At 39.3% G+C, this 14,075-nt stretch overlaps 1 protein-coding gene across 1 annotated transcript; it reads left to right on the forward strand.

The window, feature by feature from the left end:
• The first annotated feature begins 4,262 nt into the window (after positions 1-4,262).
• Positions 4,263-11,813, forward strand: LOC131220390 (metal tolerance protein 10-like). The gene is made up of 6 exons (XM_058215323.1): positions 4,263-4,428; positions 4,537-4,649; positions 5,662-5,907; positions 7,602-7,682; positions 9,768-9,998; positions 11,146-11,813. The coding sequence occupies exons 1-6, from the start codon at positions 4,263-4,265 to the stop codon at positions 11,488-11,490; spliced, it is 1,182 nt and encodes a 393-aa protein (XP_058071306.1). The 3' UTR covers positions 11,491-11,813.
• Positions 11,814-14,075: the final 2,262 nt, after the last annotated feature.

The following is a 14,075-nucleotide window of genomic DNA, read 5'->3' on the forward strand; positions in this document are numbered from 1 at the left end:
AGAAATAAGTTCACCATGCATATATAAGGACATGATTTGTCTCTTGACGCGCTGATGTAGAGTGGGTCGCGGACACTTTCATGTCCAAGATGGACCAAAGAAGGCCTGATCAGAGGCAGAAGTCATCAAGACCGTCAAAACCTTAAAACAAGCATATCTTGCAAACTGGAATGAGTTACTCGACGTAACGGTCCATATATGATTTTGGGGTAGGACGAGCTACTTTAGCCAACCAACCCAGCATAGCTGGGTTACCCACGCCGAATTTGCGAGATTCCATCCTATCAACGACCAAATTTCATGTTTAGTTCCGTTTTTACTAAAAATAAGAAGTTTTAATTTGATTATAACTCTTCATCCGGTAGGCTTTAGGAGTTGTGTCCAACATGAAAAGTGCTTAGAATAATTAGGAGAATAATGTGGTTAAGCCACATAGGACACTTACTATAAAAGTAAATTTACTATTTATAATAAGTTACGAATTTTAGGGAGTTTTAGTTATAGTTTGTTTTTTATTTCTCTCCTATTGCTTGGTATCCCTATTTAAAGGGTTGTGAACTCATTTATTTCGATCAATCAATAAAATTACTAATTTCTTTAGAATTTTATTTATATTTTTATTGCTTTTTCCTCGTGGATTTGAGAAGTCTCTGGGAGGAGTCTAGAGAAGCTCTGTGCGTTCGGAGTAGTTATCCTCGAGGAAGATGGTGATCGACCTCATCACGTTCATCCCTGCGTCACGCGCTATGTTCACACAAACGAAGCCCATTATTTGGAAATCTAGACCATTGATCTGAGGGGCCCTATCATGAATAGGGGAAAAAAAAAAAGAGGAAGGAAAAGTAGTCTATTTGCTTTGTGGTTAACTTACAAGTTGTAGAGTGTAGGTTAAATTATAACCAATTGTAGGTGATCATTCCTGTATTTGCTCCATGGCCTATCCATTGCAGGTTTAATCAGACCTAGGGGTGCAACTTGGCTAGGTTGAGGATCAACCCGAGCCTAACACAGCCTAAGAGTGCTCAACTTGCAACTCGACCCAACTCGAATTCCAACTCGAGGTGCCCAACCATAAGTCCTCTTTACTTAACCCAACCTGACTCAAATACATGTGATTATTCCTAACCCGACGTAACTTGAATACCCTCAACCCAAAACCCAAGCTGGCTTTAAATCTGGTTGGCATTTTCCAATATGAAACCCAACTCGAGAGCCCTGACAACCTGACCTGAACTCGTGTTGTTTCAATTAGGTTCAAGTTAACCTGAACCCAAGTTGCAACTTCAAATCACTAAACTAGGAATGTTAATGGATCAGGTTTAGGTCGGTAGAGAGGAATGAGTAATACACCTATGTGAAAGATAGCCCGGATGGGTGGGCCCGCACGATCCAATGATATATAGGATATTGGGAACTTCGTAAAAGTTAAAGATATATGATGTACTTTGAGTGGTCCGCTTAATAACTACAGGAGCTGAGAGGTTTGTTCACCCCTCTGATTCTATAGTTAAGATAACCTGGAATTACGATCAATAGCTTGGATTAGGAAATGGAACTCATCCTATCTATTTTCTCTCTGGACTTGGAGCGACTAGATCATGTAATCTACGAGGTATCCCATCCCTATTTAAAGGGAATGTTTGGGAAGTTTGGAAGAGGCTGAAAGTTATCTAGTCTCATCCATCTCAACTTATCCCAATCTTATTTATCAATGAATTCAATTATTAATTTAAAATCTAGAATTCAATCTAAACATTTGAGAGATACCGAAAAGAGGGTATGCTGAGAGAAACCTATATGGGACCCACCGATTACCAGTTGCCCACAAGTATGCATGGGCCCATGGCTAACACCATGTGCCCATGCATATATCGTATCCACTAAGATGTTGGTGTACCGATTGGGATGGGATTGTTAGAAGTTAACTTAATTTCAAGTTCTAATATATGCATGGTTAGAATTAGTTGTTGTTTTACTCTCTTTTTTAACAAGTTTTTATCTCATGTTTGACTTGATGGACGTTGGAGGAGCGGATTCCCCGAGGGTACGAGAGATCTATTCACTTCTTTCTACTTAATTGTCTCACTCGAGGGCTTTCATTAAATAGGTTAAAGGGTATTATATTTAGCTAGAGTTGTCACTAACCAATTATTACGATTTTATAATCGGTTAGGACCCGTAGAAATGCTTAAGATTAAAAACTCAAAAATTCTTAACCTTAAGATGACTCGTGAGTTTACATTCTAGAGATTCCAAGTAAAGGACCACTGTTACAGAGAAGGAAGCCGTTAGGCATCCACTCTGCCCGTACGGATGTATGGTCTTTACTTTACAAGATTTGACTAATTTCTGAAAAATAATGGTTGTTCTCGCGTGCAGAAAATGTAATGCGATGCAATGATATTAGTGATTGATCGATTCGAATTTCTGATGGGCAGGATCCGATTATATCGATAATCCACAAAGCATATGTTCGAAACGATCAAGTGCAAGGTGCAACAGATGCTTAATGCTGTATGGATGCTTATAATAAAACGATGGCCAATCGGTTAAGGTTTCTAATGGACCCGCTGCGATTATATCAGTACGTCACAAAGTATACGCCCGCCAGTCAGATACGGTGGGAAAACAATGGAATGTTATGTATATGATATAACGACAGCTAACTGGCTAAGGTTTTTTATTGGCAAGATCCGATTATATTAGAAAGCCACAGAGCATTCGGCCACCAGTCAGATGCATGAAAACGATAAAAATGCACTATAATGATAATGTATATGAGAAGCAGAGGGTGAAAAGGGAATGAATGTTGCGCGATGTGATGTATTGATTTGATAAGATTGACAGAAGCTTGAACTATTGGATGAATGGTAGTGTTGCAAGGCTAGATTGAATTGTTTATATTTGAACTTGGGTGGCTCAAGAGCCTTGGACTCTAGATAGGCTAGACTAGATCAGGGTTGGTCTCTCTCTCTCACTCTCTTTGGTGGAAGAATGGTTAAGATTAGGAGATGCTTAAAGAAGGAAATGGATTATTAGAAATGAGAGTGGATATTTGAAATAAGGAGAGATCTTGGCCCGAATTATTCTTATCTCCATCTCAAATATGAACAACTTGCCAATAGGAGCCACCTATTGATGGGCATGTATCCTGAACAACGTACGGTTGGTTTTTCAATTTGAGCAAGTGAGGCCCATTCTTAAGCGAAGGTTGGACCCTATTGTAGTTTGACCATGGCCCAAAATATCTCTCCAGTTGAAAGACCCTAGCCGCAAATCATTATTAGATCTTCCTATCGTGGAGGCTTTTGGGGCATGGCCCTTCCAGTGGGGCCCAACAGGCCATAGGCTTGATCACCATGTACCCTACTTGTACAAACGAATGAAAAAAAAAAAAAAAAACCCACAGTGCGTATTTCGATGATCCAGACCATGCGTGAGGTATACTCAGGCCCCTTGATTTTGATTAAGCAAAACTTTCCTAGATTGGACCATTTCCTTGAATGTGAACCATTGATATTCAATTAAAGGTCAGGGTCATCCAAACATTATGAGTTTTGTTTTATGGCCCATTGCCAATAGTGATAATAAATGGCCAGGATATCATCTATGCATGGGCAAACAATAGTATCTCCCATACATCTCGGGGCACCGGATCAGCTTCCTGGATGGGTCAACGGCATGAACTGTGAAGTATGAACACCAAACAGGACAGAATATAATCTTCCTTTGTGTGGGACCCAAGTAAACCGATGCAGCCAAAAAACGTAAGCAAAACATGCATGGGACATGTCAACCTGGGAAGGGAGATAATAGTGTATAGCCCAAGAACCACACTAGTATAGAGCCACCTGATCTCTACTGTACACATGGCATTATCATCTATCAATACACATTATATAAATTTTAGCTGCACATCATATAAACTTTTAACTATTTTTTGTATACCCTCCTGTTGAAGGCCAGTGATTGGTAGAGGAGGAATCATCTGATGATGTTTTTTAATAAACTACTCACCATCCATAGGAGGAATATTAATAAACTACTTACCATCCATAGGAGAAATAACTAGATGGACGGTTCTGATAGATAATTCAGACTGCCACGTGTGCTATTAAAAGATGGCTCTACTATATTCAGTGCTACTGTATCTACTGTATCAGATCCATATGGAAAGAATAGAATAGATTATTTTCTTCTATAAAAGAGGAGGAGAGCTGCTTATGGTTCAAAACAAGTGCTTGGAAGTCGGGGAGTAGGTGATGGATCTACGGACAGATTCATCAGATTATAGAGTAGAGCTTCTCTCTCCAAACCCAGATGGACAGACCCTTGGCACGTCTGATGAGCCATCATGGCGTCTCAATTTCGATGGTTTTCAGCTCCCCAAGAGGCCCAAAGACCCTCATTTCATTTTGAGAACTTTTGGTTCTCTCTCTCTCTCTCTCTCTCTCTCTCTCTCAATGATGTTAATGTTAGATAGAAAGCTGATTTCTGAAAGCTAGAAACGCCACTTTTTCGTTATTTAATTATCAGGAAGAAAAGGAAAGGTTGCACGGTATTACAAGAGGCAGGAGAAGCTTCTAGAAGGATTCGGTGAAATGGAAACCATTACTGAGTTGGGTGGTTTTCCTGGAGCTCTTACTGAGGTTGCTTTGCTTCTACTCTTTCTTTCTTTTTTCATGGGTTCTATTGTTTACTCTCTCTCTCTCTCTCTCTCTCTCTCTCTCTCTCTCTCTCTCTCTCTCTCTCTCTCCTGTTTGAGAACAGTAGTTGCAAAAGGAAACTAGATGGCCTAAGCAAGCAATTATCATTGAGGAGATGGTATCCTTAGGACAAGATACTTTCCACTGGCGGAGCCATTCTTTGTGGATCCAAACCATTGATAAAAGTGACCATATTGTGGATTAGTGGTGTGTGACAACTTTTCCAAATTAGAAGATCCTCACCGTCCAATCAAAGGGCTTGGACCTACCAATCTGGGAAATATCTTAGGTTAGTTTTGTATCCATGGTGGGTTCCATCAAATCAAAAGTGTGGACCACTGAGTTTCCCTGAATCGCATCGAATTGAACGAGTTAGCGATTAGACTCGGCGAGTCTTCCCAAGTTGGGGAACCTATTAATCGTGCAGATCCAAGCCGTTGATTCCCCTCTTCTCCTCTTTAATTTTAATAACAAATAATTAAATAAATAAAACCGGATAAAAAAATAGTCACAGTGAGTCTCATCAAGTCGACTGAGTTAGCGAGTCAACTCAGCGAGTCTTCCTGAATATTCAGATCAAAGTCGCTGAGTTTCTGAGTTGATTCGGTGAGTTTTCCCGAGTCAGGGCTAAGTCACGGTCAGAACCAAGTTTCTTAATAACTCGGTTTGAAATGTCTCTTACCTATAATAACTTAGCAAGAACTATTCCTATTCAAGTTGACTCAGCCGAGTTTTGAGTAGAGTCAGCGAGTTATAGGACTATGGTCGAGGATCATGTGCTTTCTCTTCCCTTGTTTGGTTGAATCTTTCTATGAGTGTCTGACTCCTTTTTTATCTTTAAATGAATTATATTCCAAGTTATTATCAAATAATAACTGATAATTTCACTTAATCAAGTCATATTTCTCATGTTCTTTTTCCATCTTTTATTTTTAATTTTATTTTCTTTGCATAGGATGACAAGAAGAACCTTGCAAAGAGTGAAACAACGGCGATTAGGGTGTCTAATGCAGCTAATCTAGTCCTTTTTGTGGCTAAAGTCTATGCTTCTATGGAGAGCAGATCTCTGGCTGTGATCGCATCTACGCTGGACTCTCTATTGGATCTTTTATCAGGTTTTATTCTATGGTTTACTTCATATGCCATGCAAAAGCCGAACCAGTATCGGTATCCGGTTGGGAAGAAGCGAATGCAGCCAGTGGTGAGTCACTAACACAGTTGAACAATGTCACGTTTAGATTATACACTGAAACTCAGTGTATAATCTGTTCCCAATCTCTTATCTAGTGTGCCTACATGGTTAAAAGACTCAGCGATTTGGATTGATTCAATCATCTCTGAGTAAAGTTGAGACTCCCCTGAGTCATTGGTGACTCGGGGGATGACTTCTTGATGCATGGAAGGATGTGATGAGGTCGTGCACCGTCTTCCTCAAGGATAAGTACTCTAGAATTCACGAGTTTCTTTGGACTCCTCACAAAGATTCCTCAAATCTACGAAGGAAGAAAATAGAAAATAATTTCCAATAATTTTAAAAATTAATTGATTGATTGATAATTGTCTCCTTTATATCATTTTTATGTGTCCCTATTACATCATTAATAAAGATAAAAAAAACTAAACTAAAATTCGAAATTATCAAAAATATCAAAATTCTAACTCTTATAAAAAATCTTAACTCTACTAAAATTCTTCTAAAGTCTAATTTCTAAAAATAATAATTTTAAATAAACTCTCGTTAAAAGAGTATTACAGGTTATTTAAAAAAAGAAAAGAAAAAAAAAAACCTAAAACTCTAAAAATAAGAAAATATTACAAAAATTAAAATTACTAAAATTAATAATTTTTTCTTAAATTTTCGTTTTTAAGCTTAAAGCACGTGTTTTTTTTTTTGGCAAAATGGACAGACGCATCCCACTTTGTGGGTCGGTTCACCTTGGACAGCCCGTTATAGTAAATGTTGTATAGTTTTCTGCGTCTCATAATCATACTCGGCTAAAAAGTTATGCCCAATTTATGATTTACCTTTTGTTCAAACCATATTGCCTACCAGATGATTGATTGGTCCAAAGCATGAAATTGGTGGCCCACCTCTTGGTTTGACCATAATAGCTTAATTTCATAACAGATAGAATGTTCTAAATTGACAGAATAATTTTGGATTATCGGTGTGGGTGATGATGGGCCGTTCAAGATGTTAATGACCATAGGAGGGATGGCTTGGATAAATGGGTGTATGTCTGATTGGATGTTAGAGATAGTTTATACATCAAATCTTGATGTAATTCTCTCTGTCTCATGATCTGAGACTACCCTACAGAGTGAATGATCTAGTGTGTAATCTATTATCCAATAGCTTGCAGGCCAGTTGATCTAAACCGTGCAATTGATGGGCCAACTTATGGAGGGCCATCAAGTAAAATATCCATAAAGCATATATTTATAAATATTGGGTTGATAGCTTGATTTTGGACTTTAGCAAATGTAATTGGCAGTGGCCCATTCAAGATCTCGACCACCAATTGGACGATCCAGATTGATGGTCATGTGCAGCATTGCATGGTAAAGATAGTCTATGCACTGTGCATAGCCTTTTATAAACTTCATATAAGATGAAATGTGATCTTATTTTGTAAACAACACATTGAAACTGGATCCATGGACCATCTCTACTCTCTGATCAGTGCAAATATAAGATCCAACCCATTAAATTGATTGGTCACCTCTTGGATGGGCCACCACCTAAAATTTTTCATTGATAATTAAAATGTTCATATTATTAGATTTTTATTTTTTTTTAATATTTTCTCTAAAGGGATTTTAGTGTTAATAAATTGGGTTAATCCAATCCGTTCGTCAGCAACTAAATTGAAATTATTGGGACTAAATCTGCAGGGCATCATTGTTTTTGCTTCAATAATGGCAACTCTTGGATTCCAAATACTGCTCGAATCTGTTCGAGAAATCATTTCAACGGTAAGTAGATTTTTTTTTTTTTTTTCTATTTCTTAATTAAGTAAAAATTTATTTTTCTATAGTAATTTTGACAAATACACATCTTATCATACATCAAAACACTAAGGCTCCACATGAATCGTTGGGTTGACTCAGTAGACTCGATCAACCTTCACTTGATATGACTTAGTATTTACTAACTAAATTAAGAATCTGCTAAGCCCACATTAGTGCGTGGCTAATATATGCAGCATTTAAGCAGTCCATCAGGTGGGTCTGACCTAGTAGATGCTAAATCTAAGCCGTCCATTAGGTGGTGTGACAACCACAACATTTTTCTTCATAAACTGTGGCACATCTGATAAATGGACAGCTAATTCCCAGGCAAGAGCATCTACTGGTCCACTCTAATGATTGGGTTAGATCTCAACCAATGTGTCAATGCTGATACATGTATATGAGCTACCAGGACCACCATAGTGAGCTGAGCAATGCCCTTAGATTAAATATATATTTAAAAGTAGTTATGAGTATTTAAAATATTGGTATTGATTAAAGAATTAAAATAGAAAAAGTAAACGAATGAACAGTTATTGGTACGGTGGTTACATGTGTTTGGCCTACTTGGTGACCTAACTCATGGCTTGATTTTGGGCCCGAACATATATACGTACGGCCCTCTTGATGAAAGGCCGAAATCATGCACATAGACATGCAATATTGGAACTCGTTGGCTGTAATCACTTGAGATAATAAAATCGATTTTGGGCATGAATATCTATAAGGCCCTTCTAATAAAAGGCCAAAATCAAGCACATATATATGCCATGTTGGAAATCATTGATTATTAGCAATCTAATGTAATAGAAGATTAGACAGCCCTTGATTCTAATAAACTAAAGTAATAGCCTATTATATTGCTCCTATGGGAGTTTTATACTCTTATTGTAGGTCTTTACTATATATGGAGAAAGGGAACACAGATTGTATACTAACATTGCTAGTGGCGAGTGCTTTGTGGGTCTCACCATGACGATGTATGTGTTTTATCTATGCCGTCCATCCATTTTCCAGCTCATTTTAGGGCATGAGCCAAAAAATGAGCCAAATTCAAATCTCATGTGAACCGCACTATAGGAAACAATGGCAATTGAACACCTATCATTAAAAATTTCTTGGTGGCCTGATATTTGTGGTTTTCTTTCGTTTATGTCCGGGTGATCTGACTAACAGGTTGGATGGCAAATAAACATTACAGTGAGCCCTAGGAAGTTTTCAATGCTGGGTGTTCAATCAGCACTATTTCCCTGTAGCTTGGTCTACCTGAAGATGGGCGGCATGGATAAAACACATAAATCATTATGAGGCCCACATAGAATCGTCTAGTAGCAAGGTAACAACCTCAATAATGACATTGTCAATAGGCAATTCACGTCTAAAAAAAGCATAGTTGTGTTAGGTTGGCAACCAGCGTCAAACTTACACTATAACTTTCATCATGAATCCGAATAATATAAAATTTCAAACTCTTGCTTGGGCATTTCGAAAGTGTGGCTTTTGATACAGTGAAATTGACGAAACAAGATTCATGTAGCGGACCTGATTAATTGGTATAAGGCTTATATGCCTATGATTATGATGATAAAAGCCATATTGGATTGGATGAAAATCTGTTCAAATTGTTACTTAAATAAGAAGTGACAGACACGGTTGTATGGTATGTGAGATTCAGGACTATTCATCAGGTGGGCCGAACCTCATCATTGCTCATGTTGTACTCATCAACAGTCCTCCAATCAACAGCTAGAATCACCCAATTCGGCATGATTCTTGGTGATACCCCATCCAAGGGAGGGGCCAACAGATGAAAGGTCCCAATCTCGACATTCCTTTCTTATTTTTAGTTATAAACATTATCAGGTCCAGTCCGGTCCACTATTCATGGGTCCCATGTGAGAATTACACTGATGGGGTGGTTCTAGCTGTTCAAAACTACCTTTTTATTATAATCATTTCTCTCTGGTCCACCGATCCAATGGTTAGGACAATGATCTTCTTTTCTTCTTCTTTTTTCCTTCCATTAAACCACATTTTTACTTATTGTAGACTCGCCCTTCAATGGATCCTGTGAAAGAAAAATGGACGATCGGGATCATGGTTTCGGTCACAATAATAAAATTTGCACTCATGATTTATTGTCGACGGTTTGAAAACGAGATCGTAAGAGCCTACGCTTTGGATCATTTCTTCGATGTCATCACAAATTCAACGGGTCTGGCCATGACGGTCCTCGCAATCAGATACTATTGGTGGATGGATCCTTCTGGGGCCATACTGGTAAGTTCACACAAGCGCAAGATCCACGGCTATTGTAGGGTGGGGCCCACCATGAACATTCTCTGACCCAAAAATCGATTGGTCTGCACATCAGGTAGGCCACAATTGCAATGTGGACCACTGAGCAGTGAACTTAAACTGAGTATTTATTTCACACATGTATGGCCCACATAATAAGCATATCATTCTGATTTTTGGGCCAGGGCACAAGCATGGTGGACCGTCCACTTAATGGACAATCGATATAAGAGAAAACAGCCAATTTGTTAAGTGGAATTATCTAGTCTATAATCCACAGCCCATATATTGGAACATTTCACCTGGCCAACTAAATATGGACCGTCCAGTTCGTGGACTGCCTCTAGGGATGGAATTGGATGGTCTTAACTAATTGAGACTTTATTGCGGTCTACTTCCTTTTTCCATACTGATTGATGGATGCATATGAGAGTAATTTTCAAATGGTTAGGGAGACTCTATCATCAAGCATGGCCCATTGATTAGATGGTCTAGATTGATGGGGCTATGAATCAATTGGATGGTCTGTTTGGGTGGACACATGAACTGATTGATTGGATGGTGGAGAAGTTATTCACTCAGTCCAGAGTATATTTATATCCATGTTCCTCACTTGCAGTTGGTTTTCCTTATGTGTGGGGATGGATATAGGGTCCGAATGTGGGTCAATTGGCTAAACTGATCGGTTTCTAAACCGGGTTCGGGCTAAGTCGAACAGGTTGGGCTGTGGTTGAACCATACCTGACTTGACCCGATCCGGTTAAAGCGAATCAACTCAACGAGTTACTCAGTTCGAGCCATGTTGAGTTAGTTCAGCTCGCCTGCATATAATTGAGATGTCCTGCAAGTTGGGCCCAGTGACTATTAATTTTAAGTGGGTTGAGTTGGGCCCTTTTGCAATGGGTTATGGATCTGGTTTCGAGTCAAAATTATTAGCCCACATGGACAACTCACCGTTGACTAAGCTGAGTCATGATTTGTGAGTCACGACCGGTTGAGTTGGTCTGAGTTGCCGAGTCTTGAATCCACATCACATCTTTCAAGTTGAACCAGGTTTTATTAACCATGATACATAATTCATCCAACTAAAATGTAAAACTAAGGATGATCTGATGAAATGCTGATGCAGATAGCTCTATACACAATGGGCACATGGGCTAGGACCATCGTCGAGAACGTATGGTCACTGATCGGGAGATCAGCACCACCGGATTACTTGACCAAGATGACATACCTCATTTGGAACCACCATGAACGGATCGAGCACATCACCACTGTTAGAGCATATGCTTTCGGTTTGCAGTACTTCGTAGAGGTGGACATAGTCTTACCTGGGGACATGCCGCTGAGTGAGGCACATAATATCGGCGAGACCCTCCAGGAGAAGATCGAGCAACTTCCCGAAGTTGAGCGGGCCTTTGTACACGTTGATTTTGAATCTAGTCACAACCCAGAACACAAACAGAAGGCTTGATGGCATCAGAGATGACCATGAATGATGGAAACATGGAAATAGTAGGTGATTTTATTTTATTTTTGATATGTGCGCATGCTTTTATTTTTAATGTTGTTTTTCTTTTTTGGACGGTAGAGATGAGTCTTTATCATTATGGATTAATTTTCTACAATAACTTAATAATCTGTACTTAGAATTTGAAGTTTATTTTTCATTGCATGGAGAAACCATAGCTTTAAAAATCCACTTGACTCGGCTCAATCGAGTCGACTTGAATCGACTCACCTGAGTCGACACAATTCGATCAGATTTTACTAGAAAACTCGATTTGCTTAAGAGCCAAGAGAAGCCTGACTTGACTTGACTTGAAAAAAAAAAAAAACTCAGACTCGACTCAGTAGAGCTCAACATAATTTGTATTTTATCTGCTTGTTTTTGAGGAACTCGTCTGAATTTTTGAGTTGACTCGATCCGACTGGGTCTCCAGTCAACCGAGTTTTAGTGTTTTCAGAATATGGAGAGAAGTCCTAATGTGGGCTACATGGACTTTAAGGTATGATCAGTTCATGGGCCCAAAGGCTTTAGCCTATCACATGGTGAAAACTAAGAAGTTCACCATGCATAAGGACATGACCTGTCTCTTGATGCGTTCGGCTCACACGAACGGGGGGTGTGCTTTGGAAATCTGGACCATTGATACGTGGGACTCAATCGTGAATGGGGGAATAACAGGAATGGGAAAAAAAAAAGAAAAAAGAGTCTATTTGCTCTGTGGTTAACTTACAAGTTGTAGAGTGTAGGTTAAATTATAGCCGGTTGTAGGTGTTGGGTTTAAAACCCTGCTTTCATCTAACGTGTGGCTGCAGCCACCATGAAATAGAAAATAAAAAATGAAATAGAAAAAGAACTGTTTTGCTGAACCTTTGAATGAATGACAATTATTACAATGATGCCTTTTTATAGGCTTTTTCCTCATGTGAAATGACTAAAATACCCCTATCTAGATGGTTCCTAGGGGCAGCTAAACATAGAACAAATCTAAGAAAGAAATCTTAACACAACTAGCACACACGGCTTCTACACGTCTTCTACACGGTTTTGGATTTGCATGAATCCACCGTTTCCAACACTCCCCTTCAAACCAAAACCGGCTTCATTCCGAGCATTGATCTAAGTCTCCTGAATGTGTCAGTCGGCAATGCTTTGGTGAAGATGTCTGTCACTTGTTCAGTGGCATAACAGTATTCCAGTTTTACCAATTTTTGCTCTACTTGATCTCTAAGAAAGTGATATCTTGTGTCGATGTGCTTGCTCCTTCCATGCTGAACAGGATGTTTGGCAAGCTCGATTGTTGACTTGTTGTCCACGTATATAACAGTGGATTCCTCTTGTGGATGCTTCGGCTCCTTTAAGGCCTGTTTGGTTGGATGGATCCCATGGGATTAGGAGGGATGGGATGGATTTTAAGGTAATGATGGTGGTGTCAGTGGATTGGTTTAAGATCCATGGGATTGCTATATCCTGGGACAAGTTCACCAAGTTTGTTTGGCACGCCTGGCATATCCCGGGATTTTATCATCCCAATCCCTTCCAATCCGTTCAACCAAACACGTCCCAGGCACGATCGAACGGGATTAGGAGGGATGGGATGGATTTTAAGGTAATGATGGTGATTGTCAGTGGATTGGTATAAGATCCATGGGTTTGCTATATCCTGGGACAAGTTCACCGGGTCTATTTGGCTCGTTTGGTATATCTTAGGATTTTACCATCCCATCCTTCCTAATCCCTCTTAATCTGCCCTGCCAAACAGGATTCCTTAGCCATATCGCCTCACATACAGTAGATGAAGCTACTATGTACTCAACTTCACATGTACAGGGCGACCACACTCTGCTTCTTTGAATTCCATGTGACTGTCATCGACCCAAGATAGAAAGCATAACCTGTGGTGCTTTTTCTTTCATCTTGGTCACCACCCCAATCACTATAAGAGTATCCATACAGCATTGCCTTATCATCATACGGATAAAAGAGACCGAATTCAATAGTCTCTTTGATATATCTCAATACTCGTTTTGCAACTAGCCAGTGTGACTCTTTTAGGACTTCCATATACCGGCTTAGAAGCCCAACACTATGGACTATATATGGCCTAGTGATTGTGAAGTACCTTAAGCTTCCGATTAGGCTCTTGAATAGGGTTGAGTCGACGTTTCTTCCTTCTCCGTCTTTTGTGAGCTTTAGGCATGTTGTAACAGGTGTATTTACGGCTTTACAGTCGACCATCTGAAACTTCTTAAGAAATTCCTTTGTGTACTTCTTTTGGGATATGTGAATGCCGCCGACTTGTTGTTTCACTTCAATGCTCAAAAAGAATGACATCAAGCCTCCATCAGTCATCTCGAACTCTTTGAACATAACCTGCTTGAATTCTTCAAACATCACATGGCTGTTTCCAGTGAATAGCAAATCATCAACGTATAAGCAGGCTATGAGCATATCGTCATGAGTATTCTTTTTTATGTAAACCGCATGCTCATACGGACATTTGGTAAAGCCATTCTCTTGAAGATAGCTGTCGACATGTGTATTCCAAGCTC

Source organism: Magnolia sinica, chromosome 12, assembly GCF_029962835.1.
Source record: "Magnolia sinica isolate HGM2019 chromosome 12, MsV1, whole genome shotgun sequence".
Taxonomy (NCBI): domain Eukaryota; kingdom Viridiplantae; phylum Streptophyta; class Magnoliopsida; order Magnoliales; family Magnoliaceae; genus Magnolia; species Magnolia sinica.